This window comes from Chaetodon trifascialis, chromosome 12, assembly GCF_039877785.1.
Source record: "Chaetodon trifascialis isolate fChaTrf1 chromosome 12, fChaTrf1.hap1, whole genome shotgun sequence".
Taxonomy (NCBI): domain Eukaryota; kingdom Metazoa; phylum Chordata; class Actinopteri; order Chaetodontiformes; family Chaetodontidae; genus Chaetodon; species Chaetodon trifascialis.
Window position 1 is genome coordinate 11,341,808 of NC_092067.1, and position 25,497 is coordinate 11,367,304.

At 44.6% G+C, this 25,497-nt stretch overlaps 2 protein-coding genes across 4 annotated transcripts in view; one reads left to right on the forward strand and one right to left on the reverse strand.

Annotated features, from left to right (window-relative positions):
- Positions 1–22,707, forward strand: dcaf6 (ddb1 and cul4 associated factor 6). 3 transcript variants are annotated; one of them, XM_070975321.1, is made up of 20 exons: positions 1–385; positions 4,240–4,301; positions 5,489–5,581; positions 6,228–6,413; positions 6,493–6,606; positions 7,318–7,453; positions 8,122–8,333; positions 10,294–10,387; positions 10,762–10,881; positions 12,397–12,735; positions 13,063–13,257; positions 15,020–15,079; positions 16,903–17,089; positions 17,931–18,040; positions 18,443–18,773; positions 19,558–19,696; positions 19,845–20,001; positions 20,093–20,181; positions 20,621–20,726; positions 20,820–22,707. In XM_070975321.1, the coding sequence occupies exons 1-20, from the start codon at positions 298–300 to the stop codon at positions 20,876–20,878; spliced, it is 2,877 nt and encodes a 958-aa protein (XP_070831422.1). In that variant the 5' UTR covers positions 1–297; the 3' UTR covers positions 20,879–22,707. The 3 variants fall into 3 exon arrangements, with proteins under 3 accessions (XP_070831422.1, XP_070831423.1, XP_070831424.1); XM_070975322.1 differs by lacking the exon at positions 13,063–13,257; XM_070975323.1 differs by lacking the exons at positions 13,063–13,257; positions 15,020–15,079.
- Positions 22,651–25,497, reverse strand: part of gpr161b (G protein-coupled receptor 161b) — a 7,927-nt gene continuing 5,080 nt past the window's right edge. The window contains exons 5-6 of the mRNA XM_070975324.1: positions 25,061–25,186; positions 22,651–24,886 (exon numbers count right to left, since the gene is read on the reverse strand). Of these exons, the coding sequence (XP_070831425.1) occupies positions 24,615–24,886; positions 25,061–25,186 (398 nt within the window). The 3' untranslated portion in view covers positions 22,651–24,614. The remainder of the gene's footprint in view (positions 24,887–25,060; positions 25,187–25,497) is intronic.

The window sequence follows — 25,497 nt, forward strand, 5'->3', positions numbered from 1 at the left end:
CTGTCCGCTAGAAGAAATAAACCAGGCTAGGCTAGCAGGACAGATAGCAGCGCAGCGAGCAGGAGATACAGTCCATGTAAACTCAGGAGGACAGCGGAGACAGGACAGGAGAGAGTCCTTCACTTCCAGCAATGCAAACGCTGAGTGTCGCAGCTAGCTAACGGTAGCGCTGTCCCGACACACGGGCACTGATCTCGATGGCAAAGCCGAAGCGACGATAAATAAAAGGCGACATCAACAAGAGAGGGTTAGCTTAGTTTCAATGTTATTGTTAATTAAAAACCACATATTGTGACGATGTCCTGCTCTGGCAACCTGGTTTGGGATGTAAATAAACGCTTAATTGGATACAACGAGCCTAACACCATCAGGACCAACTATTTAGGTAAGAACCAAACAAACCTCTTGAATGCTAACGAGAACGTAGGTGACATCTGAAGGAAACATGCACTGTTTGAACGTTGTCTCTGGAGGTAGATCCACGGCAGGCTGTGTCTGTGGTGCTGAATCAGATGAATTGACAGCTAACCTCTAGACCCCCACGACTGCGGCCAAGCCATGAACGTGAGGCTGTCCGCTTTCTAACAGAGAGAAATGCTAGTTTGCTGTGCTGAATCGTCCTGTGTACATGTAGCAGTTGCATCCTCTCTCATCGTGGTGAGAGCCCGGAGCTGAAGCACCAGAGGAATGGGATTAAATGTTATGTATTCCTCTTAACAGTGCCGCTCTCTGTGCGGTAATAACTAGAACAAAACCACAGTCATCCCCTCATGCACAGAGTTCACGATTTTGCACGGGAGCTTCTGCACTGATAGGCTCAGAGATGTTCAGCAGAGCGACATCACCACAGACACTGACCGAAGCCCTAAAATGACCAAACTAATGGAGCTAAAAGCAGGGATCAATCTAGATCTGCCACGATTGATCAATGAGTTGTCAACTATTTTGATAACTGATGACTGATTTGAGTTTTTGAATGCAAAAAAAGTGAAAAAGTCTTTTGATTCGAGCTTCTTAAATGTGAATATTTTGACATTTGACTACATCATCTTGGGCTCTGGGAAACACTGATTGATGATTTTCATCATTTTCTGACATTTTATAGACCAGTCAACTCTTCGATTAACCAAGAAAATGATTGAAAGATTAATGGACGATGAAAATAATGGTTAGTTGCAGTCCTAGGTCAGTCATGTCATGACTGTCTGAAGGCCCAGTGACTTCCTGAGTGCCTCTCAGTTTTACAGGTTTTGTAGACAGTGAATATTAAACCGTGTCCAAAGTAAAATTCTCCTAAATGCCCTCACAGCAACATACAGCACACGCCTGTGTCATGTAAACAACCTTAGACTGATAAGAGTTGTGGCACAGGTAACGGCTCTGTAAAGTAGACGTATTCGTCTGCCTCATAGGACTTACGCAACAGCTTTTTCATCTGTTAAAATGCTATAGAAAAAACTTTGAAACGTGTCACGACACAGCAACGTGATGAGCCTCAGCACTGTGCACAATGACGGCATGTGTCGTTATACGAGGTTCCCTGAAAGATTTACAGCCCACGGTGTGTGTGATGGTGGAAACGTAGCATGTGCCGTGTGCTTTGAGTCCAACTCGGGTGTCTAAACTGAGAATGATCTTCATAACCTTGATGGAAAAAACATCCCGTAAAGAAACATTTAGATCGGATAGTAATGATTGTCTTCATTGTGGATTAATCTGTCCATTATTTCCTAAATTAATTGATTAGTTGAGTCAGTTTAGTGTCGTAGAGGAGGGAAGAACCCAGACAACAACCACATTAAAAATGCTGGGATCAGATTTTTATCTTAAACACAAACTTACTAATTGATCATCAAAAGAGTTGGCGATTAATTTATTAGTTGACAACTAATTGATGAATCTTTGCAGCTCTAGTATGACAATGAAAACAGAGGCAAGAGCAGTAGGATGAAGTTAGAAAATAATAATAATGTGTCAGGAAATGAGAGCATTCGTCCGTAGGATCAGTCTACGTCTGTGCAAAGGTTCTACAGTCTGTGTTTCCATTCGTGCAGGTACGTTGAGCTTCACCAGAGCTGTGGCGCTCCTTCTGATAGTCCTGAGTCATTTTTCTGTCTGTCTGCGCGGTGGTTAAACAGCAGTGACCGTGGCGTAAACAGAGGACAGCAGCGCCGGCGCTCTGCTGCACAGAGAGGTCTGCAGTGTGGCCGTCAGACGGCCAGCAGCACCTGACAGCGGTTCAATGAAGATTCATGAGCCTGTGGAGGAGGGGCAGGTGCCACCGAGGGTTAGGCAGTGCTGGATTTAGCTGGACTGAGATATGATGAGAGCTGTTATTGTGTATGGGTTGAGGATGCATTTGGTGATGTGTGGGTCAGGGTATATTTAGCTTCAGAAGGGGGGTGGGGGCAACAAGTAGTGGTCTGCATTCCAACAGACACACTTCCGGGGAGGTTAGAGAAAGATTTTCTGTATTTCAGGGCTTCCCCGGCACAAGGTTTCAGTCAGCGAGTCAGTCAATGGATCAATCAAATGAAAGAAAGCAGCTGTTTTGATAATGGATTAGTCACATCAGTCGTTTTTTAAGCAAATATGTCAAACATCAGCTTCTTAAAAGTCAGGATTTGCTACATTTCTTTGTCATTTATGGTTCATGATGAAGGTTTTGGACTGTATTTTTCACAATTCTTGACGTTTAATACAAAACGATCAATCGGCTGATTGATGAACAGATGAACTGAGAATGAAAATAGTCGAATGAGTTGATTCACCTGACTGTCCCGACCACTGTCTGACACGTCTGATTGTTCTTCAAAGCAGAAGACGCCGCTGCTCTGTTCACTCTACACTGCGCTTATTGGAACAGTTTGCTGTTTTTGTCGGACTTTGTTGTGTGAGGTTGTTCCTGGTGTTGTTTCATTTTAACAGCTCAGGGCAGCTCCTCCCTTTCTCATTATGCATTGCATTGTGGGAGAATAATGTCAACAGCGCACTTGAAGATGAAGTGTTTTTCAATCTATATGCTGACTGTTTTGAGTACACTGGTGTTTTTTTTGTCACTTTTGCAGCGTGAACACACCGCAGCGCCTATTTGGAGTTCGTGCGTGGCACAGCTTTGGGATGCAGCTCTTAACTTGAAAGTGCTGAACAGTGTTTCATTGCAAAGCAGCTAATAAGTTGTCCTTTTTGCTCGCCTCCCTCCCTCAGTCTCACTGGAAAATCACTGCAGAGTTTCAGGCTCGGCTTGAAGCGAGTTCATCAGTATCAGTGTTTCAGTCAGATCCCTTAAATTCAGCAGGTCTCAGGTGTGAGCAGGTGTCTCCCACAGTTCTTGATTATTGGGGTCAGTAACAACTCTTCACAGGAAAAAACTCCATCCCATCATCATATCGTCCTCTGATGATGAAGGAGTAAGCGACGCAGAGATCAACAAACTGGTTTTCCTTCAAAGTTTGGTTCGTGTTGTCAACTCACAAATCCCCCGTTGATACTTTTCTACTGTTTTGTTCTTCCAGAAGCTTTAGGAACAAATATTTGTCCCTCATTTCATGATGCAGCAGAAAGGTGAGCTCGTATCAGATTTTCTTTTTTTTATGAGTGAAGATCGGCTTGTTAGCGACCGCTTACTGCTGTGTTACGCACAGCGCTGAGGTGCTGATCACACCAACTGTCCTGCATTTACGCTGTCATCTTAGAGCAGCATGAAAACTTCTCTTTTTCATCTGTTGGCAAAAGCAGCTGCGAAGGAGGCTTTCTCTGCATTAATAATACAACACGTCCTACGGAAACACTGAATGCAAATGTTCAATGTGACATTTCATACCAGTCCACGGATGTCCTGCTACACGTAGTGCAAAGAGAGGAGAGGTTGATACAAGCCCGATCCAAAAACGTTGGAAACAGCACAAAGACAATGTATTTAATGTTTGACCCCATCAGCTAAAGACTGGGAAAGAAGTGGAATGCTCCAAAAACACCTGTTTGGAACATTCCACAGGTAAACAGGTTCATTGGTAACAGGTGATAGTATCATGATTGGGTATGAAAGGGGCATCCTGGAAAGACTCAGTTGTTCACGAGCAACGATGAAGAGAGGTTCACCACTTTGTGAACACATGATTGTATAAAGGAGATTAATACATGGACTCAGGAACAATAGAATAAGTTTTACTCAGGAGGATGAGTCATAAAAGCAGGAAACTTTGCTCTCTTTGACAACTGTTTTCTCTCTTTTCACAGGTAGAAGAGAATTTGTCCAGAGGCTTAAACTTGAAGGGACACTGAATGTACATGATGGCTGTGTAAGTGCATCAGTTTATGTCTAAGAGAAATAAGAATGTGTGTTGGCTTGCAAAAAAACCCCAAACCCATTGTACTGTACCAGGTTGCCTCTGTGAGCTTATGGAGCCTGAGTGTTTGACGCAGAGTCGCTCTTTGACTTCAGGCCAGGTGGTTAATGCCTCTGAGAAACCTGAAGCTGACATAACGGTCACACGTCCTGTCACACTATCAGGCCGGCCGTCAGTCCGTCCAGAACATCAAAACAACCACAGCACGCACGTTCCAGCAGAGCTTCACCCAGCTAACACCCGACTTGTCTGAACCAGAAGTGCTGCAGTAAAAAGGATTTAAGGAACATGTTTTACTGCATGTTATGAATATATTACCCTTTGTTTGATGTCCCTTTAAGCTCTCATTATTTATAGATATATTACAGATATAATCAGCAGGTTAATCACTATTTTCTAAGACAGAGATGTGTTTGTCCTAAAAAAGCTTCCAGTTTAGAGGAGAGATGATGTGGCATCGTTCACCAGGAAGTCATAGATCGTAGAGATTACACCACCGCACAATAAAGCCAATGTGTTCTGCAGCAGGATGATGGGATGAGTATTTTTATTTTTCTGTGGCTGAGCACGCCTCAACCATGTCAGCTGCTGGATGGGAGAAATGGCGGTTTGGGGGCTGAAGTGTGAGACAGAGCCCCACCAGACGCTGCAAACGGAGCCAAAACAAGGACGCCGTTGGTGGTCAAAGAGCAAAGGATTTACAGTGTGTTCCCAGCAGACAAGGAGTAAAAATATAAGTCTAAGGTTTCAGTATGACCGAGATGAAGCTTTTACGGGATGTGATCAGATCTGCGCTCAGCACGTGCCAGGCGGCAGACAGATCACCCTCACCACACAATCAAATTTAAGCCTTCTTCAGATGATGTGCTGCTCCTCAGAAGTCGATGTTAAACCTGTTTGAAATGCGCTGAGTTCAGTTTGCAGGATGTTGTTAATGCACGTGCGCACGTGCGAGCGTGCCGGCCCGTGCAGACAGCGTGATGTCACTGATGGCTCCATGAATCAGTTTTCAAAATGCTTGTCAATCATTTTCCTGTCAGTCATCTACTCGATTAATCAGCTCGTCCTTTCAGCACTAGAATAAACTGCAATGTATACATCCGTGTCTTCACATCATTCAACTTCTTGTCCGTCCGCAGGTCAACACGATATCCTGGAACGACACGGGTGAATATATCCTGTCGGGCTCAGACGATACGTTTTTGGTTATCAGCAACCCGTACAACAAAAAGGTAGGCCGTGCCGGCAACAAGTGCAAACAGCTGCTGTTCCTGTTCTAGGAGGTTTTAAATGAATCTCAAAAATGAATGATCTCATGCTTTGATCATTTTGCTGATGCTCTGATGGAGGCAGCAATTAAGTCCGTGAGATGAACATTAGATTCACCAGCATGAGCAAAAGATCACGTGATTCTTGAACTTTTTGGGGAAACGAACACGTTGCCGAGCACCCAACTAAATTTCCTCTTTCGAAATGACTGCAGATGTTTAGCTGCAGAGTGGTTCAGGTCGGAGCAGTGCTGGAAGAAGCACTCACATTTTTACTTGAGTAAAAGTAGCAATAGCACAGTGTAAAAATACAGTAAAAGTACTGCCTGCGAAATTTAAAGTTGGAGCTGATTTTAAGTACTTGTGAATTTCCCCCAGGGATCAATAAAGTTTTATCTAAGCTATAATTATCCATTATAGCTTTAGTTTTGTTGGTCATATTTTGTATATTACATGAATCTCAGTCTCTACTCAAGTCAAGTAGAAGTATCTCAACATCGTGCTTAATTGTACTTGAGTAAATGTACTCAGTTACTTTCCTCTGCTGGGTTGGAGTTAGGACCTGTGTCGCCGTCTCTCATTCAGCCATCGTGTGTGTTTCCTCTCTCAGGTCAAGAAGTCCATTCGTTCAGGTCATCGCGCAAACATCTTCAGCGCAAAGTTCATGCCCCACACCAACGGCCAGGAGATCGTCTCCTGCTCCGGAGACGGCATCATCTACTACACCCACACCGAGAAGAGTCCCGAGTACAACAGACAGTGTCAGTTCACCTGCCATTATGGAACAGCGTATGAGGTACTGAGGAGTGTTTCCCAGAGCGTGCACATCTCCGCCTCACGCCCTCCTGACCTCAACCCCCCTCTTGTTTTGTCAGATTATGACGGTACCAAATGACCCCTACACGTTTCTGTCATGCGGCGAGGACGGCACGGTGCGGTGGTTTGACCTTCGCATGAAGACCAGCTGCACTAAAGAAGACTGCAAAGATGTACGGTGACAGCTGTCATGTGTTCCCTGCTGTTCGTCCTGTGTTGGCACTGAGGACGGAGACCTCAGCATCAATAATATCTGTTTGCTCGTCGATTAGTGAGGATCTGTTTTAAAAGTTAAAATCCAACGGCCTGGAATATTTAGCGTAGTAAATTTCTTTTTCAGTCAATGACATTCCTGCTGCCTCCCTTATTTTATTTCTATATTTTTTGGCATTTTGTAGATTTATCTTTTCTATCAACTTTTGTAATTGTATTAATTTGGTCCTGATGATGTTTCGAGCAGTCGTCTTCCACATTTCCACTGTGAGTTCATGTCTTCACAAACAGCTTTCTGTCTCTGGCCCGGTTCAGAAAACACTTTTCTTGGCTGCATCTCCGCGTGTGCGTGACGGAGAGACACTGTTCCCTCTAGATTGTGTTGCATCCTCTCGTATTTCATGCTCGAGATCAGTACCTGTGACCTTATAACTGTCAGAGTAGTTTTACCAGACTGTGTTACTGCCTCCTCTTGGTTAATGACCTGTCGGTGTTTGGAGTGGACGTCCACAGCTGGACAGTTAAAAACACTGTTGGAGCACGATTGTCCTCAAATCTAAATGACTGTAAAAATCGTGTCTTAAAGTTCTGCCTCTGACTGCTGACTTCAGTGTAGAGCTTGTGGGTTGGACTTTTTAAACCTGAGCTAATTGTCTTTTCTTTGCTTTCAGGACATTTTGATAAACTGTCGACGGGCAGCGACCTCTATATCCATCTCTCCTCTGGTGCCGTACTACCTGGCCGTGGGCTGCTCTGACAGCTCAGTGCGCATCTACGACAGACGCATGCTGGGCACCAGAGCGACGGGTAAGCTGTCCTTCATGTTCATATCATTCACTCAGCTTCTTCTGTCTGCTTATGACGGTGGAGCAGATTCACGTCGACTCTCAGGCTTTCAGGTTTGAATTCATAGCGTCGGATATCGAGAAGAATCCACTTTAGGTCACTGCAGATGTTCTCCAGAGGCAGAAAATGAGCATTACAAAGCAATAAATGGAGATTTGTTTTAAAATGTACCTTTATTTTTGTTTGGGGGAGCATTCTTGTAATTCAGCTTCAGCTTCAGCTTTATGAATAAATCAAGGTGACAGATGGAGGTGATGAAGAGGCCTGAGGGGCTTCTCTCTGTGCTGTGTGTGGTCCCCTGTGGGAGATGGCTGTTGTTTAGATGTTTACATGAATAAGATTTCATGCTCTTCTTCTGAAATGCTCCTGACAGCTAGAATAAATAATAAGCTTTGTTTATGGAGCACACAAAATGCTCTTTTACTAGAGTAAAAACAAACATAAAAAAGAGTGCAGAGGCAAACAATTCTCCAATTTGGGTCCAAAACTTTGTCTTTGCTGCAGCGAGCAGTAGTGAGTATCTTTGCAGCATATCATCCAAGTAGTCAGGTCAGCTACATGTGAGAATCCCATCAGCAGAGCCGATGCTGCAGCCATCACCCGTCACTGTCTCTGTCTCTCACCCTCAGGTAACTACATGGGCCGGGGGACGACGGGCATGTGCGTCAGGTTCGTTCCCGCTCACCTGTCCAACAAGTCGTGTCGCGTAACTTCGCTCTGCTACAGCGAGGACGGTCAGGAGGTGCTGGTCAGCTACTCCTCCGATTACATCTACCTGTTCGATCCCAAAGATGACCAGGCCCGAGAGCTGAAGGGCCCGTCTGAGGAGAGGAGGGAGGAGGTGAGCAGGAACCGTGTGCTTCCAGCTGTGGCATGGCTCTATGGATGGTAATCTCAGTCCGTTTGGCCTGTGTGCCAACCATAGCCCTCAGAAACATTTTGTGTGGCACCTGAACGAACTCTGAAATACATGAATTTTATTTGAATCATCCATTGCCCATTTCATCACTTTAAATAGCCTGCATTTAATGCAATACATTTAATACTTGGTCACTGCTGAGTTTGGTGCTCCAGAAACATAATGTTAAACACCATTATGAGACCAATCACAAATGGGTTTTATGGTATTTCCTGTGGGGCCCTGCTGGCTCCCTACATTTGTACTCAGCCGTCAAAACTGTGAGGACCCCTCTGCTTGTCTGCTAGCTCGTCGATCCTCTCGTGAGGTTGACGTTTGTGCTCTTGAGTGAAATATCTCCACAGCTATTGAATGAACTTGGTACTAACACCCATGTCCCTCTCATGACGAAACCAAACCAATGCTTTGATTTTAAATCAAATATCTGCAATGCTAACCACACCCTCATCAGCCTCAGCTCTACTTTGTGTCCAGTGCTAATTAGGAAATGCTGTGCTAGCAGCTCTGTGAGGCTGTTCTCACACACAGCTGTGTTCGAGTTGAACGCTAACATCAGCTGTGCTAATATCAAGCTCCCAATGACAATGTTAACATGTTTATATTCACTATCTTATGTTGGCGTGCTCACATTTCATATAGATATTCAATTTAATATGGGGAAGCAGCAAATCCTCACTTTTTAGAGGCTGGAAACAGCTTTTTTCAACGGAAACAATTACTGTAGAAAATGCCGCTGTATCACAATTTTTTGGATTGACTAAGCAATAAATCTAGTAGTCTCAGCTCTAACTGAAATATGTGCTTATAATCTGATGCAGAGAAACTCGGTGCTGCAGCAGCCTCTTTGAGCAGGTGTAGCCCCCATACTCAAACCTGATGTTCCACCGATCGTTAACGACTTGTGTACCATAGAAAAAAAAACAAACAAGTTTGTGTAGTCAGGCACAGCCGTCCATGCGGACAGTGATGATTTTCTTTTGCGTGAGAGGAATTTTTTATTGGAAACAAACAGAACAGGGGACCGTGTCGTGGCTGTCTGCTTCTCTTAGAGCTCTGCAGACATCACTGCTAAATCTGCACTGGCTGATGCAGTGCGGTGAGCGGAGCAAATGACCCTGAAGAACGGAGGAGAGGAGAAGAACATGCAGAGAAAATGAACTCTTTCTTAAAAGTATTTAGGTCATCATATCAGCTCAGCAGGAAAACTGGACCTGAAGTGTTTACTGCCGGCGCTGGTCTTCACGTGTGTCTGAATGTGCTGGATCACGGTGCCAGTGTTTCAAAGCCTTGCGGTGAGTTCAGCTGTGTCGAGATACAACCACCACACGCATTCCTTTCCAAATACAGCGACCGACGCAGGCACCTCTATCATCCAAAATAGTTCAGGCTGAGTTGGGGTGGACAGCCAAGCAAAGGCTCATTACCCCTTTCTGCTTTGCCTCCACCTGTAACCTCATTTGCTCAAGGTCTTTTTCTATCTCAGTTATTCTACTATCGCTTTCAGCCTCTGCTCCTTTTCACCACCTCCAGCCCATATCCAGACCTGATGACATGTCCTGAGTAAAGCAGGAGATAGTCTCTGCACTAAGACCCCCTTTTTCTATTTCTGGCTCTCAGCCTGTTGCCCTGCAGAGAGAGCCAGGGGACTGGAAAGTGAAGGCAACCTCAGTCGTGCAGCCAGAAGGGGGTGGGGGGTGGGGGGGTGCAGTTTAAAGAGGACACTGACAGAGACGAGCAGTGTTTTGCTTTGGCAGCGGAGCTATTTTTGACCATGCTTTGACTGACAAACTGCTAATCTTTCCCTCTCTCTCTCTCTCTCTCTCTCTCTCTCTCTCTCTCTCTCTCTCTCTCTCTCTCTCTCTCTCTCTCTCTCTCTCCACAGCTGAGGCAGCCTCCAGTGAAGCGTCTCCGTCTACGAGGTGACTGGTCTGACACCGGACCTCGAGCTCGTCCTGAGAGTGAGAGGGAGAGAGATGGTAAGCTGACATGTCGGGTGTACGGGTATGTGTGCTATGCTGCTCCTGTCCCAACTGGTTTGAAACGTGTTGCTGCCGTCAAAGTCAGTGTCACAATCACTGCGCTTCATACACGTCTTTATCCCACCTTTTTTCCTCTTAGTCATCACGGGGTGAAATGGTCCAAACTGCAAAACATAAGTGTCGGCTGCTGAATCAGTATTTGGTCAAATGAACTGTCCCTTTTATGAAGAGGCCTATGAACAGGATGTTTTGTAATGTCATGAGTCATCGCAGATATTACAGCATTCTCCTGCTGTATTTGCCTTTGTCACGTTCCTGTTAACACATCCAGTAAAAAGCAGATATAAACGTTTTCCTCTCCGCTCTTGCAGGTGAGCAGAGCCCGAACGTGTCTCTGATGCAGAGGATGTCAGACATGTTGTCTCGGTGGTTTGAGGAGGCCAGCGAAGCTCAGACCAGCAGAGGAACTCGGCCTCAGACGCGACCCCGAGGTGAGTCGTGAACTGGAACTGAAAAACTGTTTCAACACTCAGGAGGCTGAACATGCTTTGCTTTGCATTATAGGTGTGAGTAATGGGCTTGTGTATGGAATATGTTGTTTTTAAGATCATTATCCAAGTGTGAGGATGCAGAAGGCCTTAACTTACTGGTGTGTGTGTGTGTGTGTGTGTGTGTGTGTGTGTGTGTGTGTGTGTGTGTGTGTGTGTGTGTGTGTGTGTGTGTGTGTGTGTGTGTGTGTGTGTGTGTGTGTGTGTGTGTGCGTATAAATGGGCTGCATTTCCATAGGGCTTTTCTAGTCTACTGACCACTCAAGGCACTTTACAACACATGCTAACATTCATCCATTCGCACACACTCGCTCACACACTGATGGCGGGGCCATAGGGAGCAATTTGGGGTTCAGTGTCTCGCCTGAGAACTCTTGGACATGCAGACTGGAGACACCAGGAATAGAGGAACCGACTGTGCATGTTGTATGCTTTGTTTGTTATGATGCTGATTATATTTTCCCCTTGTTATGCCTCCACGCTGGCGACAGACTCGACTGCTGCCATTATGTCTTCAGGTCGTCTGTCCGTACATCCCTTTCTAGTCAATGCAATATGTCCAGAATTCCTTAGGAAAAACAAAAGCTTACTCCACACAGAAATCCAAAAATGGCCTGCAGAGTATCATTGGCACCTTCTTAGACGCTGCAAGAAATAACTGGATTTCAAACAGGTGATTCACCTTGAACTCACCTGTGGTGAGTCACAGGTACCTGCAGTCTCATAATCACTCATTCAACCAGTTTGAATGGAGCAAAGTACTCATTGTGCTGTTGTGTATCACTGCTTTTACCACAGTGACCATGGACGAGAGAAAGAAAGGAGAGCGCTTTGAGCAGATAAGAATGAATATAATAGACAAGCTGCGGTAAAAATAAAGGCTACAAAACCATCTCCAAGCAGCTCGATGTTCAAATAGAAGCAAGTATTATACCCCATTGTGGAGCAAAATGTACTGCCCGGTGTCAGAAAGCTCGCAGATCTCCAACAGGATAAAGAGCAAAAACAAGCAGATAAAAGCACCAAAAAATGGACAAGAACAAAACATCCGACTATTCTGAAGTGGCCTGATCCGAACCCCATCAAACGTCTGTGGAAAGAGCTGAAACTTGCAATCGGGAGTAAGCGCCCATCAAATCTGAGACAGCTGGAGCGGTTTGCTCAGGAAGAGTGGACCAAACCACCCGGGAGCAGGTGCAGAAATCTCACTGAGAGCTGCAGAAAACATTTGATTGCAGTGATTACCTCTAAAGGTCGGGCAACAAAATATTAGGCGAAGGGTCTCTTCAAGCCATTTTCATTTGTTTTATTGTTTAAAATACTATGTAGGAAAAAAAAATCAGAAGACAAGTCTGATTTACTTTTTGTGAGATTTGATCCAAAAGTTCGTTTTAATCTTTGAATGTGTTCAAAAAGTCATCGGTAGATTATAATCATGTATTTATCTTCTTATTCCAGGAACAGCTGTCCGTCCAGAGGGGTCCTCGAATCCTCCAGCTGCCCCTGCAGGAGGCTCCAGCGAGGAGTCCAGCATCCCTGAGGGGCCCTTGGGGACAGACGCCCCAGAGGTACCCGCCGGGCCTGTCGCTGCCGCCATCCCTAAATCCACTTCCTCCTCCTCCTCCTCAAGGTCATCATCCACAGTCACAGCACCTCCTCCTTCCAGCTCCTCATCAGCAGAGAGTTCGGCCCCTTCCACCTCCCCCCCCACTTCCTCGCCAGACTCGGAGCAGAGGAGTCAGACAGACACGGCCGGGACCCCCACGCCCACGCCCACCTCGGAACCCACGCTCTCAGGTAAGAGTAAAACACACGCACACACACACACACACACACACACCACAGAAATTCACATGTTCACACTCTTCAGCACAGCGAGTAGGTGTCCTCGGATCAGCTCCCCTGTGTATGTGTGAGTGCGTGTGTGTGTGTGTGTGTGTGTTTGTTGGAGCCACTCCACTCAAGCAGCTGCCTCACTTCACTCTCTTCTCCCTCAGCATCCTGTTGTCCCTCTCCTCGTTTATTTGCCTGACTCTCTGCTGCTGATCCTCCTCTCCTCACATCCTCCCCTCAGTCTTCTAATAATGCATTCACTCTCCCTCTCTTCCTCTGCCTCTTTGTCAGAGTACGGTCCTCATCGGCTGCCCATAAGTTTAGTGTGTAGGCGTTTGCAGAGGTTACTTCGGCTGGCCGACCCACCAGGACGGGGTCAGCGAGCGGCCCCTTCTTCTTCCTCTTCTTCTTCCTCCGCAGCCCCTGAGAGACAGTCACAAAGAGCTGCTACTACTGCCGCTGCTGCCGAGATGCAACCCTGTACAGGTTACCCTCCCCTCCGAGCTCCCCTCCCCGCAGCGCCTCTTCCATATGGGCTGTTCGCCTGGGCCCCCTCCCCTGCCATCTTACCCCTCCCCTCTATATAGGAAAGGCATATGTGTCTGTTTGTAGGGACAGTTAGGCTCCAGAAAGACCCAGTCTTGCCAGAACTGACCACTAATCCCACAGTGATCCCCTTTCCCTTCCCCAGTAATGCACCCTGTACTTATTAACCTCGAGCTGTCACTGCGTCGCCTCTCTACTGTTTGCTCAGCCCCTCGCTCACTAATGCTCTCACTCCATCACTCCACCTGTTGCTTGAGTTCTCACCTGCAAACTCTCCTGCTGGAGTGGCACCAGCCAGTGTGAAGCTCTGCTTTGGCGTCCTCATGGCTCATGTGGTTGTTCAGCCATGTTTGATACTGAGTTGAGTTAGCTGCGTAGGACATGATTCACTTTGGTTTGTTCTCACTTAAACTTGACAATCACGACTAAAGCCCTTTTCAGACATGAAACTTCATCTATTGGATCTGTTGAAGTGACGGCTTTGGGGTCCGCTATGCAAAAAGTTGAAAAGCAATGATATGAAGGGAGGAGGGTACATCAGTGATGGTCTTTCAACCTTATTTTGGAGTCACAGCCTTGATTAATGGCCATTGTGAGCTGGAGGGATGCTCACTGCCGCTTCTCAAAGTGACATTTTCTCAGTTTCACCATTAATTAGAGAACAGATTCAGCTGCCAATGTTCTGATGTGTAACAGTGCACAAGCATCAGATGACAAGATGTTAATTTGGGACTCATTTCATTCCTGTTTGCTCACATGCTGTGCAGAGCTTTTGCTGGAGCTGCAGATTTTAGGAATGAGTATTTGAGAGAGAATGCTGCTCCAATGATTCTTTTGCTTGTATAAAGGGTTTTTTTTGCCTACAAATTCTTTTATAAGCTGATCTGACATCCGAAGGATCTCTGTTTTGCAGTGTTTTGTGGTTTGTTAAGCTGATTGTATTTTATTTGCAAACTGAAAATGATCATTAATGCATTCAAGATGTGTATTTAATGCCTTGTGATGATATTTGTGAACATTAAAGGGTTTGTTCCAGTGGGATGGTAGTTGGGACGTTTATGTCAAAGTGGCTTATTCCACCTTGATGTGTCGTCGTCGCTTCTGTGTCACGAGGTGTGTGTCTGAAAGGGGCTTTACTGGACAAGTTCATGTACAAAAACTGCACAAAAGGCCGTTGCTTGTGGTGTGTATGTTAAAACCAGGCTGCACTGATGAACAGCAGCTTTTGTTACCTCTGATCATCATCATTTAAAAAATGTGTTGATTGAATTCAGCGCGTAGATTCTTGGATTGCGTTGAGGTTTCAAAGGCAAACAGAATTGAATTGTAAGATGTGTATCTCCATCATGGTGTCTTAGTGAGCATGATGCTTATTTTAACACTGCTGGAATTAACCACCTATTGGCAGAACATGTAGTCAGCATGTGTGAGCTCGTCACGTTCCTGTGTTCGTTCAGACTTACTAATCCTCGACACTCATTCTGCATATAAAAGCTGAAGCTGCACATGAAGCGGGTGAAATGACCTCCCCGGTTATCAGAAGAAGCTTTTTTTTCCTTTGGCTGATTTTACAGCTCCTCCTGCTTGGCCTTGGATTTTTATTTTTATTTTTTTTTAACATGAAGTTTTTAACCCTTGACTGTGTGAGCCCTCAGGTTTGACCTCTGTGTCCGATGTTTAGTCGGTCTCATTTGTGTTCCAGATTCCCCCTCGTCTGTGGTAAACAAACAGCTGGGATCCATGACTCTTGATGAACAGCAGGGTGCGTCCTCTCCCCCCCACCCTGCCTCTTGCTGTGTCTTCTTCACCCTCCCTCTTAAACACTGTCATACCTCTGCACAGTCTGTCATCCATTGTTTTCATGCTTCTTATTCCTCTGTCATCACTGTACTTTCCCATTATTCCCATATTCTGTCCAGTTACTATAATAACAATAATAATAACAGTAACAGTAATGTAAACTGTACAAATCTTTTTAGTTTTTTTAGTATCATTAAGAGATACTGTGATAATTCTACTATCTGAATATCAACTTACTTTGGTATACATGATGCAGGTGGGGGTCCTTTGGTTAACTAACTGCTTTTTATCTGTACTTAAAGGGTTAGTTCAAATTTACACCCAGAACACAAGCGGTGATTCCAGGTTCCAGCCAAAGTTAAATCCACAGGCAGCAACAAGCAGGTTTCAGGCTTCATATCGGTCACTTCAGCTAGTTTAATTCTGTTTAAACAATCAGACACTCGTCACTTATCATCACAAACCCTTCAGCGCTTCAATTACGCACTCAGTGGTCCGCAGTTTCTCCCCACTTGGATTTGAACAAAACTCAGTAGAAATGTTCAGGGGACGGCACAGGAGGTCTCCTGTGAGTTAAATCAGATTCAGGCATCTTGAGTTATGAGCAAATATGTGGTTCTGTCCAATAGGTTTTGAGGTACAGATTTTTGGTATCTGTGGCGCCCTCTATAGGATGGCCTCAAAATGCTTCAGTAAGCCTGTCCCAAAGCATGGCCTGAATATATGTGCAAAAATATACGATGACTGGACAAATGGCCATAGTTCTGCTAAGCCTGCCCCTTGAAACCTTTTTTGGTTGATGGCGGCCATGTTTTTCAACCGACCTTATTTATAATAGCAATGTGTATCTAGATACAGTAAAAATCCAACAGGTTCTATTAATATTACTGATTTTAAAACCTTCCAAAATGACAAAAATCCATCGTGGCAGACTTTGATGGCCATTAAGTTTACAATTTGTTCTTTTAAAAAAAGAGTTGTGGCCAAGATAAGAACTGAGCAGGACATTTTCCAGTTGAAATATAAACTTAAACCAACATAAACACTGACACCAACATTTCTCCAATAAGCTGATGATCCCGGTATGTTTATCAGTTAGTTCTAATTCACACAAGTACGTTCTGGACATTTTAACTCATTATCAAAGGATTAATCCATTATCTGAATAGTTGATGATTAATTTCCTGTTGATGGACTAATTGATTAACTGACCAATCACTGCTGCTGTTGTCCTGAGTTACAGTACTTGTCTGCTTTTGAGGCGTCTCCTTTCACATGAATACAGCGTGGTCAACAGGGTGGAGACACATTTGTTTTGTTTTCCCAAAGCACAAAGACATTTGAAAACTTTGCTGTGAGTCACTGTCATCAGTTTTCTTTGGGTACTACTTTAATGAAAAGGTAGAACTAACTTTGCCTAACACCTTACGAGTCTGTAACAACCAGCTGGTGTGTGTCATGATCCTCTGGCGTGTGTGTACCTTGTGTCTTGGTGCGTGTCTGTCTTGTTGCTGTGGCTGCTGGCAGTCGAACAGAGTGCCTGCCTTTGTCCGCTCTGTTAATGTCCGCTGCATGTCTTCATTTCTATTGTTAATCAATGGAAAGTGATGCAACAGGAGGTTGCATGTTTCCAGTGTGCTTTTAAACAACCACTTACATGCTGTGACAACTGGAAACACTTCTCTCAGCTAACAATCGTCATAATCGTCAGAATCATTGGGTTTTCGCGGAGCAGATTTAATTCTCGCTTGCTTCGTGTCTGTGTGTCTTCCTCTGCCCTCTCAGGAGCTGCAGAAGCTGCAGGTTCACCTCCTGATCAGTCTGGTCCTGTACCAGTCAGCAGCAGCTCTCCCACCACCTCCACCACCACTGGCACAAGTCGATCCAGTACAGCAGAGCCAGTCCTCAGCCTGCACTACAGCTCAGAGGGGACCACCACCAGCACCATCAAGCTGGACTTCACTGATGAGTGGTGAGTGGTCGCCTGAGCGTGGAGAGATAAAAGGCCAGTTTAAGAATCACATGCCAAGTACAGTAACTCTTTACTCCTGAAGCACCCGTCTGACCAATCACAAAGAAGCGCAATGATTCAGGACCTCATGAAGTTTAATGCAAAGTGTCAAAGAGAAAATACGAGGCAATAAATTGCTGACAATAAACAGCATGCATCATACTCAACATATCTGTGTCACACCCACCTGGCAGCACCAACCTAAGATGCTTAGTGAGGACAGAACAATCAATAAACAGATGGTGTGAACAGACCTGCAGTCAGCTTTATACAACCCTGACTCCAAATAAGGTGTGATACTGTGTGAAGTGTAAATAAAAACAGAATGCCATCATTTACAAACAGTGTTTACAAAGTGTTCCTGAGCCTCTGTATTAATCTCCTTCATACAATCATGTGTTCACAAAGTGATGAACCTCTCTCCATCCTTGCTTGTGAGCGACTGAGCCTCTCCAGGATGCTCCTTTCATACCCAATCATGATACTCTCACCTGTTACCAATCAACCTGTTTACCTGTGGAATGTTCCAAACAGGAGAATTCCACAACTTTCTGTCCCAACTTGTTTGAAACGTGTTGCTGCGTCAGATTCAGAATAAGAATAAATTACAAAAATCAACGAGGTTGATGAGGTCATACAGTAAATATATAAGGATTAGCAAGTTATCACCTTCTGTCTTCTTTATGTTTTACACAGTGTCTGAACTTTTTTGGTACAATAAACTCCTCACTGAGAAACAATTAAAAATGAATGGACACCATGTAGAAAGAGGGACTCACTACGGTTTTATCTTTGTCCTCAGGAGCAGTAACACATCCAGCTCTATGGGCAGTGGAGGCCCCAAAGCATCTGAGGGTGTGGCTGCTCAGACCAGAGAGAGTCTGTCGATGCAGAGTTCAGTGTCAGAGCAAGGTGAGTCCTGCAGAGCTGAGAAGCGGTGTTTTGACAGTTTCATGCATGTTTCGCCGTTGACACGCTGCATCACCGATGGGTGTGGTCAGAAGCGTGCTCTTATGCACCGATAACAGCGATGCCAAGCTGTACCGGAGAACACCTGTACTGTATCACTGCAAGAAGATGGGAAACCACTGGAGGTCAGCAAAGGCAGGATTTTCAGAGATTTACTCTTAAACTGTAGTATTCAAAGAAGGAAATTCATTGGTCAGAGGTGCAAAAAATACACAAAAAAATCCACATGCATCACAAAAAACATGCACTCTGCTCCACCTTAATCAGTCATCATGCCTACAACCAAACCACACAATAGTGCATTTGAAAATTGTCCCACATGTATTAATATGTGTTTTTCCTCAGCTCCCTCGGAGTCCTCGGGGCAGCAGAGTGTGTCCGCCGCCTCCACAGAGCCACCGTGTGACGCCTCCTGCTCCGGCGTCCTCGGCAGCTCGTCAGCCGGGGCTCCAGCGGAGGTCTCCTCCGAGGGGGCCGGCGTGGCTTCTGCGCCGCTGGAGAGGAGTCAGCCAGAGGGTACGGAGGACACGTCGGGGGGCTGCAGGAGAGCGGAGCCCACAGCGGAGGAGGGGGAGGAGGGTCAGAGTCAGCCTGCACGTGGCAACCAGGACTCCGACGACAGCGACGACGATCCCATTCTGATCCCGTCCACGAGGTTCAGAGGACAGGGCCAGAGGTACGCTAGGCAACATGTGCTTGAATGCACATCTCTTAGATTCAGACGTTGCTCTTGTTTAATATTACGTATCATATTGCCGTTGACTGTTTCACTACAAATGTAGATTTAATTCCAGAGGATCTGCAGTAGGAGATAGGATGATCAGGTAACTAAAAGCATCTAACCTGTCAGGTGTGTGACATGCAGCGGAGCATTAAACCTCAGCAGCACATCACGATGTTGCTCATTTCACTCACAAATAAACTAATACACACACACAGCTAACAGCGGATTTCGAGTGATGTGCATGTGAGTACTGACTGCACAGTTGTGGGTAGCAGCATAACAGCAGCACTTTGAAGATCTTGGACAGAACAGAGACGATGAATGAACAAAGATCGGTGCATGACATCCTGGTGGAAAGGAGCCGAACGCAGCTGATTTCCTCAGTTAGACCTCCTTGATGCTAGGTCACTACCTGAACCAGCGTGTATCTGCGTTAATTTAGTGACACTGCTGTCATGTATTAAATGGACAAGACTTTGCATAACAGTATTGAAGGCTTAATTCAGTTATGATGGAACAAGCAGGTGTTTCGACTTGAATGTGGCTGCTTTCCAGCTTGGGGTTTGTTTAAACTAAGCTTTTCATTGGTTGAAGTGATTAAAAACCAGCATAGAAAATTTTAAAGCATGGGGTTCGTGAGCATCAGCGACAGCATGAGTTTGCCTGTCTTCTGTGTGTGTGTGTGTGCGTGCGCGCGCTTCATAATCACATGTGCTGGTTTCCTTGTGCTTCGCAGACGCTCGGCAGCTGCTCGTATCCAGGAGCTGTTTCGCAGAAGGAAAGAGAGAAGGGAGATGGAGGAGAGCGAGACCCAGAATATCAGGAGACCCTCAGTCAAAATGGTCTACAAAGGCCACCGAAACTCCAGGACAATGGTACACCACACTGTTTACATCATAGTAGAGTTTACAGACATGAGAGTGGCGTCAACTTTCCCAGAGAGAACACAAATAAACTGGCATCCTAAAATGTTGAACTGTTCCTTTAATAATTCAAGGTGGTTTTTATGTCTTCCGTGTGTAGATAAAGGAGTCCTGTTTTTGGGGAAACAACTTTGTGATGAGCGGTTCGGACTGCGGCCACATCTTCATCTGGGACAGACACACCGCAGAGCACCTCATGCTGCTGGAAGCCGACAACCATGTGGTCAACTGCCTGCAGCCGCACCCCTACGACCCCAGTGAGTCCCGCTCCGCCTTTACCCTGCGCCGCAGAAGGCCCTTGTGCTGACGGGACGCCATGACGAATGTTCGTTTTCTGCTCTGTTTCAGTTCTGGCTTCTTCAGGGATAGACTACGATATCAAGATTTGGTCGCCGCTGGAAGAGTCGCCATCTTTCAACAGAGTTCTCGCTAATGAGGTATGACTTCGAAGAGATCAGTGAGATCAGTGGATTTATTGATTGGCTTATGAAAGTGTGCGGCACTGATACAAGACAGCAGCAACAATCAAAGTTAGCAGAGATGCAAACAGCCTCATCTTTTCTTTGGAAGGAAACATGCATCATCATTTCCATGGACACAATGATTAAACAAGGCTGCACAGACACCATGAAAAATATCTGACTTTTTTCAACTAATTCAACCAAGAGCAGTTGCCTTTAAAAAGCCATGGTAAGTAATTCATTGTTCAGGTAACCTTCAGAAACCCAGGATTCCTTTGAAGATGGCTTGTTCTGCCCTTCTTTCACAGCAGGACAGTTTTCCCTTTCTTCTCTGTCTTCCTGGTATCAGTCAGATTCCACTTCCTCCGCATGTGTTTCACTCTTCCTCACACCTTTCTTCTACTTGTCTTTCCAGGTTATAACTCGGAATGAGCTGATGCTGGAGGAGACGAGGAACACAATCACAGTCCCAGCTTCTTTCATGCTCCGAATGTTGGCCTCCCTAAATCACATCCGATCAGGTAACTCGTGTTCAACTGTGTATTTGTGTGCAGACGCTGTTTACTTGTGCTTTTCTCCTCATGCCTTTTATATCTGCCTTTTCCTTCTTGCAGATCGACTAGAAGGCGATCGCTCTGAAGGTTCGGGCCAGGAAAACGAGGATGAGCAGTAGCCTGCTGGCGTTTTATTTTAAAGAAAACACGATTTCTTTTTGCTGTATAGCACTTGAAAAAAAACCCGAGATTTGTACAAGTATAGTGTAGAATACTTCCTTTTGAAAATTAGTGTAATTTCTAGCCCCCCTGTGTTTTTTTAAGATGACTTTCTTACTGATGTTTCTGTTTGAGGATAAACTACATCTGTGTTAATGCAAAAGGCGAGGACGTCAGTATATATGTAAAGGTGAGAATAATGGCGGCTGGTGTGCAAGGATGTTAAGTGCAATATTATTTTGTTAGGAGAAAGTGAGCTTTGATCAGTGTTAACGTGTGACATTTTGAATTTGTAGCACAAAGCTAAGAGATGTTGATGTGCTGCTCCGGCAGTTACGCATGTAAGCAAGGACTTTAAGTAAAACATACTTGGCGAATGCTTTAATTTTGTCGTTGAAGAAAAAGAAAAAAGAAAAAAAAAGAAACAGAGCTGTGGTTCTTCTCCCCAATGGGGCGTGTCAGTTAATTATAATCTTTTACAGAATTTGGAAAAAATAAAGCTATGGCATCTCAAAGATGTCAACACTTAGGTGTGGAAGATAAAAGCTTAAGGCGACTGTGCAACAAGCGAACAAGTGAACTGAAAATCAGTCCAGCAATAAACGACAGTCTGTGCTGAGGCGCCATCCATGATTCTGCAGAAACACACAGCACCTGTCCTGTGACGTGGCAGGTCGACAGCACTGTTCACCTGTTGTTAGCTTAGCTTCAGTTTCAGACTGAAGATGACATGTCTCAAACCCCGTAGCTGTGTCCTCATCAGCTTGGTTTAGCCTAAACCAGTTCGTGTTTTCTCCTAACTTCAACCTCCTGCAGACATGGACTAACTGAGGCTGAAGGTAATCAAGCTCAGTATAAAGGCAGATTTCTAAAGCTCAGATAATTGTATTAATTTCTAAAATTTACATTTAAAACAACGATCAGGTGCCTGTATGAGCACTGAAGCAGGTTTTGCTTGCTGTAAAACAGACAGTTTAAGAATATTCCATGCATTTGTCAAAACCTAGTGCTTAAATTACCCACAATGCACATCAGCAGATGAAAGGTCTGAGATTTGGGTGTTATACTAGTCTAAAATAAGTGGAGTTCCCCTTTAAGAACGTGAGTAGCTGCTGTTAAACATGGCCGGGCATTTGACTTGTACATAATGGTAATACATGAGAGCTTTGTCAAATACTGAGTGATACTAAGCTTGCAGTGGTTCCAGACTGCAGGACAGGTGGCCGTTGTTTTGGCAGCTGCTGTGAAGACACTGACATGGTTCAGGTTCGCCCCTCCACGTACAGAATCACAGCAACACAAACGGAAAATGTAATAAATAGAAAACTGGTTCAGAAATGTTTATGTAAAAAGTTTTAATAGAAGAATCTTCTTAATACAAAACTTTAATGCAAATATTTGTATTAATACTTACTGTATAGAGAAAATCAAAAGGTTACATCACTTCTCAGGTGTATAGCTTTTTTTTTTTTTTTACAAAAGTAGTACCATTCAAACATAATATGAAGATACGAGGTAAGACTGAAGCACCAGTACTGTGCTCTACTTAATACAAATGTCCACTGAGTTCCTCTTTATAATAGTAAAGTGAGCGATGGAGTGTATAAACTGAGGTAAACACACATGTACTAATGAATATTTACTAAGACAGTGTTGTTGATAAAGACCAGTTTTTCCCTCAGACAGAACTTGTCCTCCAATTTGACTCTGAACCCAATTTTTTTATTTTTTTGCTGAGTTGACTTTCAGTTACCAATATAGCAAAATAAAGTAACTTATTTGTGACCGCTTGTCGCTTTGCACTGCTCGGTCTGTGCACAACAGTATGAAATGTGATTGCATTTTCATTAATACGACAATCTTGAAATACTGATTACTCAGTGGTTCTGAACTTCATTCACTCATTAACCCATCTGACCGTCCATGTCATCTTCACTACATCACCATGAACATACGGCTTTATCTTGGACAGAATGCAAAAACAGTGATCAAATGGTAACAATGACCTTCTCACACATACAGTACCATGAGTGGTTTCTGTCAGAGCAAGTACCAAGTTCGAGTGCAATACGATTATCATGACCTGTCAGGACTGTCCCAGTTTCTAATGCCCCTGTGGTCACATCAGGTACCTACACAATGAGGACCACATCAGTCTGCAACACATTCTTTTCAATGATGACGCTCGGGGCTGGACATACATACTGTATCACTCTAATCATTTTGATATTTTTTATGACAAATTATAGAATTTCCTTTTGTGCTCATTAATTCCTATTCAGGGCTTTGGTTGGAGAGTTATCCCAGCATGCACTGGGGTAGAAGTCAGGGCTAGCAAACGTAATCCAATTGACACCTGCAGGCAATTGAGTGATTTCAATCCACCTGAGAAGCCTGTCAAATCAACAGGCTTCTTTCACAGCAGACATTTGGACTTGTCATTGTAGGTAAAGCACAGGTGTTATTAATAACATTAACAGTGACTCTGATTAAGCCACGACAGCATTAACAACACAGACCCTGAAACTGAAGCTGCTAAATGGAATTCAGCCATCATTAACTTCATTATTTACGCCTGTGATTTTTTTTTTCTACTGTAACAAGTCAACATGTCTCCTGTGGGGAAAAAACAAAAGTCCAAAGCCCAAACAAAAAACTGTGACTGTGATCTGTCTTCTGCTCCCTTTTCATTTCTGCTGTATTACATTAAAGGCCCTGCATGTTTTCACTGATTCTGGTGATTAGACCTCTACTTATGCCACGCTCATGTCATATCAAGTTTTTGTAATTAGCTGGGTCATAATCATGACTGAGAAACTGAACTTTTCCTGGAATATACCTAGGAATATATCTGACTTTACACTTAATATTACAGTATTGTCTAAAAAAGGGACAAATATACCAAAAGTCTGACATGTCAACTAGAACCCAACGTGATAGGCGGGATTTTGAGTCATAAAGTCACAAACAAGGGAATCTTCCCATCCTGCCCATATGATGACAACGTGGCATCAGGTTGAAGGTGGGGGGAGCTCCGTTGGGAAATACATGAGGTCATCATGTACCAATAAGACTGGTAACGCTGTGAGTTGTCCTACATTAACCACTACAACAAAGCTAACAGAGTGTCAGTCAAGTCCAGTTTGTGCAGGCCCAGTCACACAGTAAGTAGAGACACCCGTGTGTCTGAATAAGAGAGAATTTGGGCTTGAAACAGACTTTTCTGAGTGTAACAAAGGGGACATTTTACGCTGATCTGATAACAGTGTTATGAGTCTTTAGGAAGATAGAAACAATTCTTCTTCTTGAATACTGGCCAGCCCCAATGAGGCACATGCTATTTGAAATTGGGAGGACATAGAATAATATATAGTAATAAACAAATTACTACAATGATCAGATCATTTAAGCTACAGTAGTAAAGGCTTCCTATTTGATTACACTGATCCATACAAAGACACTAATGCTGTGCACCTGGTCCAACACTGTAGAATGAATAATGTGCCTCTTCCTGTTTCCTAATAATTTCAAGTATGGAGTACCCACATGTAGAGAGATCAGACTTCATGAACTGCACCACAGAGCAGGACAAGCACCACTCTGAATGGTCACATATGGTGGTGTGAAGGGTGTAGCATCCTTGCAGTTCACTAATAAACTGAGTACGGCCTATAAGCATGTTCGCACCAGCTGCGTTCAGGCTGGCTTTTCCTCCACGTCCTGCTCTTCTTCTTCTCTGTCGTCTTTTACGATCCCTTCATCGATACTCTCCAGCCTCAGTCTCTGACCATCCAGGTATCTTGGTCTCGGCGCTGCCCTGGTCGTAAACAGTCCCCCTGGCAGAGCCAAATCCTCCCCAAACAGGGTGAGCTTAGCGTCACTCTCTATAGCCTTCGCCAGACAGGAAGCAAAGGTGTCCAGAGATTTGTGTATGTCTGCGTGGACTTGAACCGCGGACGTGTTTTCAGCTGCGGAGAAGAACAACGTGTAATGTTCATTAGATAAACACTAGAGTAAACAAATATTTAGTCTGATGTTTTGTTTTGCAGCTTGCTGACCACAAAGTTATTTTCTAAGCTTTCAGTGAGCACGAAGTGAACTCTCCCCTCTAATCTGGTGAGGCGCGGGGAGGCGACAGATACCTTTGGAATGCTCCACCTGGTCTTCAAAGGTGACTGAGCTCCTCCTCTTTCCGGACGGATTCCCGTGGTGCTGTGGGTGGGAGGAGCCGTCTGTGGAGAAGTTATCCAGCAGCATCACGTCTGTGCCTGCACGGGAAACATTACAGACACAAAAAGGTTGGCTAACTGAGAGCAGTAATATACAGGACACTCGTAATGTGAGGTCTTTGTCTTACACATGACATTACTTGCCCTACCTCGGCCACACTGAGCCGAAGACATGAGCTGTGAAACAGGAATGTGAGGCTGACTGTAACAAAGCTGTAGGACTATGACGCAACCTGCCAGCCATTCAAAACCTCATGTTTACAAGTGTCATTAATCACATCATCTGCATTTCCCGTTCAAGTTTAGATCAAATGTCCAGTTTTAAAAAGCAGGATAGTCAGAGTTTAATA